Below are 2,407 nucleotides of genomic sequence, written 5' to 3'. Positions count from 1 at the left end.
CTCGCGGCGCCGCGGCGCGGGACTCTGTCCCTGCCGGTACGTCGGGCCCTGTCCCGGTCCGGGGCCCGGTGCGTGTCCGTATCCCCGCCCCGTTCCCGGTCCCCGTGGGAACGCGGCGGCCGCAGCCCCCAGCAACGCTGCGCGGCGCATCGCGACCCGGGGGAACGGACGCCGGAACCGGAAGTGCCCTCGGAGAGACGTGATTGGGCGAGAGAGGGGGCGAGGACACCGGAAGTGCCATTGGAGAGACGCGATTGGCCCAGAGCAGTGCTGCACTGAGGGAACGGTCCGGGTGGGAAACCGAAACCGCGCAGGAGGGGACCGAGGGCGGTCAGGGTATATAGGGCCCCTATAGAAACCCATGTGAGGCCCGGGGAGCCTATAGAGACCGACGTCACCCCTATGTGCCCCCTACAGGCACTTCTGGAGGCTCTGGTGTCCCTATAGAGACCCATATGGGGCCCCTATGGGCGCCTCTATAGGCCCTGGTGTCCCCTATAGGTGCCCGTGTACTCCTATGTGCCCTCTGTAGAGACCTATAAGTGCCTTTGTGCCCCCTATAGAGACCTGTATGGGTCTTTGTGTCCTCTATAGAGACCCACTGGCACACCTCTGCCCCATATAGACACGCATACGCCCCCTATAGGCGCTTGTATATACCCATACACATTTACATATGCCCATACACCCCTATAGAACCCCCCTGTGACCCCTACAGACACCCACTCCCCTTCCAGATACACCCCTATATACCCTTCCTGCCCATAGACACCGAGTGAGGGGAGTGGGGGTGACACCATAGACCCTATAGAATCCATAGGGCATGGCTTTCTTAGCCCCACCTGTGCGGGTCCCCATAGAACCCCGTGCCCCATCCCCACAGCGCTGCCCTATATCTCCCACAGCCGCCCTACAGCTGCCCTATAGCCACCCTATAGTCCCTAAGGCGCCCACAGCCGCCCTATAGCCGCCCCACGTCCCCCGTGTCCATTGATGTGCTCTGCAGTGTCCGCGGTGCGGCGGTGCCATCCGTCCTTTATTCACACACAGCGCCGCCTCAATTAACGTCTGCGGCGTTAATTAATAATTAATTACAGAGTTCGTCGGTAACGAACGGCCCTGGTGGGGTGGAGGGGGGTGGGAGGGGGGAGGAAGAGCGGCTGCTCCTCATGGTGGGGTGTGGGGGGGGTTGTCGTAATAAATTAAATGGGCAAAGGAGAAAAAGCGAAAGGAGAAAATGGGGTGGGGGGGGGCAAAAGGAGGAAAAAAAGGGGAAGAAAGGAAATAAAAGAGGACAAAAGGAAAATCAGAAGAGAAAAAGGGGGGAAAGAGAAAGAAGAGGGGAAAGGGGAAGAAAAATGAAAAGGCAAAAGGAAAAAGAAAGCAAAAAAGGGGAAAAAGGGATAAGGTAATAAAAAAGGGGGAAAAGCAAAAAAAGAAAAGAAAAGGGGAAAAAGGGAAAAAAAAAGAAAATGGAGAAAAAAAAGGAGTAAAGGGAAAGGGACAAAAAAGAAAAAGGGAAAAAGAAGAAAAATAAAGAAGGAAAAATGAAAAATGAAAAAGCAATATAGGAAAATAAAGGGAAAAGGGGGAAAAACAAAGAAAAAGGAAAAGAAGGAAAAAACAAAGGGGAAAATGAAAAAAAATGAAATAAAAAAATAAAAAAGAAAAAGAAAAAAATAGCATAAAAAGGGAAAAAAACGGAGAGGATTAAAAGAGGAAAAAAGAAAAAAAAGGAGAAATAAAAAGTAAAAAATAAAGGAGATAAAGGGGGAAGAGAAAAGGAAAAGGGTTAAAAAGAGACGAAAAATAGGGGAAGGGATGAGGGAAAAAAACAGGAAAAGAAAAAAGGGAAAATAATGGGGAAAGGGGGAAAAGGGGGGAAAGGAAAAGAAGGAAAAAGGGGAAATGGGAAAAAAAAGGAAAAATAAAGGGAAAAATAGGAAAATGGGAAAAAAGGAAAAAAAACTAAAGGGAAATAAAAGGATAAAAGGAAAATAAAATGAGAAAAGGGAAAAAGGAAAAATGGGGAAAAGGGGGGAGAGGAAGAAAGGAGGAAAAATAGAGGGGAAAAAAAGGAAAGAGGGAAAGAACGTGGAAAAAAGAAAGGGGAAAAAGGAAAAAGAAGGGGGGGAAATAATGGGAAAAAGGGGGAAAATAGAAAAGGAAAAAAAGGGGGGGAAAGTGAAAAGAAGAGGAAAAGAAGGGGAAAAAGCGAAAAAGAAGAGGAAAAAAAGAGAAAGAAAAGGGGAAAAAAGAGGGAAAAAAAAAAGAATAGGTAAAAAAATCATTATGGGAAACCCGGAAAAAAAACTTAAATGATATAAAATGAAATAAAAGAGCATAACCCCGCTGCTAGGCAGGGGGCGCGGCCGCTTTACAAAACTCTCTGTACAACTCCGGGCCC

General features: G+C 48.2%; 1 protein-coding gene across 1 annotated transcript in view; it reads right to left on the bottom strand.

Annotated features, from left to right (window-relative positions):
* The window catches only part of C2H8orf82 (chromosome 2 C8orf82 homolog), a gene marked incomplete in the record, with an annotated part of 4,113 nt that extends 3,927 nt beyond the window's left edge, over positions 1-186 (bottom strand). The window contains 1 exon segment of the mRNA XM_021387612.1: positions 1-186. Within this exon segment, the coding sequence (XP_021243287.1) occupies positions 1-150 (150 nt within the window).

Source organism: Numida meleagris, chromosome 2 (assembly GCF_002078875.1).
Source record: "Numida meleagris isolate 19003 breed g44 Domestic line chromosome 2, NumMel1.0, whole genome shotgun sequence".
Lineage (NCBI taxonomy): Eukaryota > Metazoa > Chordata > Aves > Galliformes > Numididae > Numida > Numida meleagris.
This window is presented reverse-complemented; position numbering and strand designations above follow the sequence as displayed.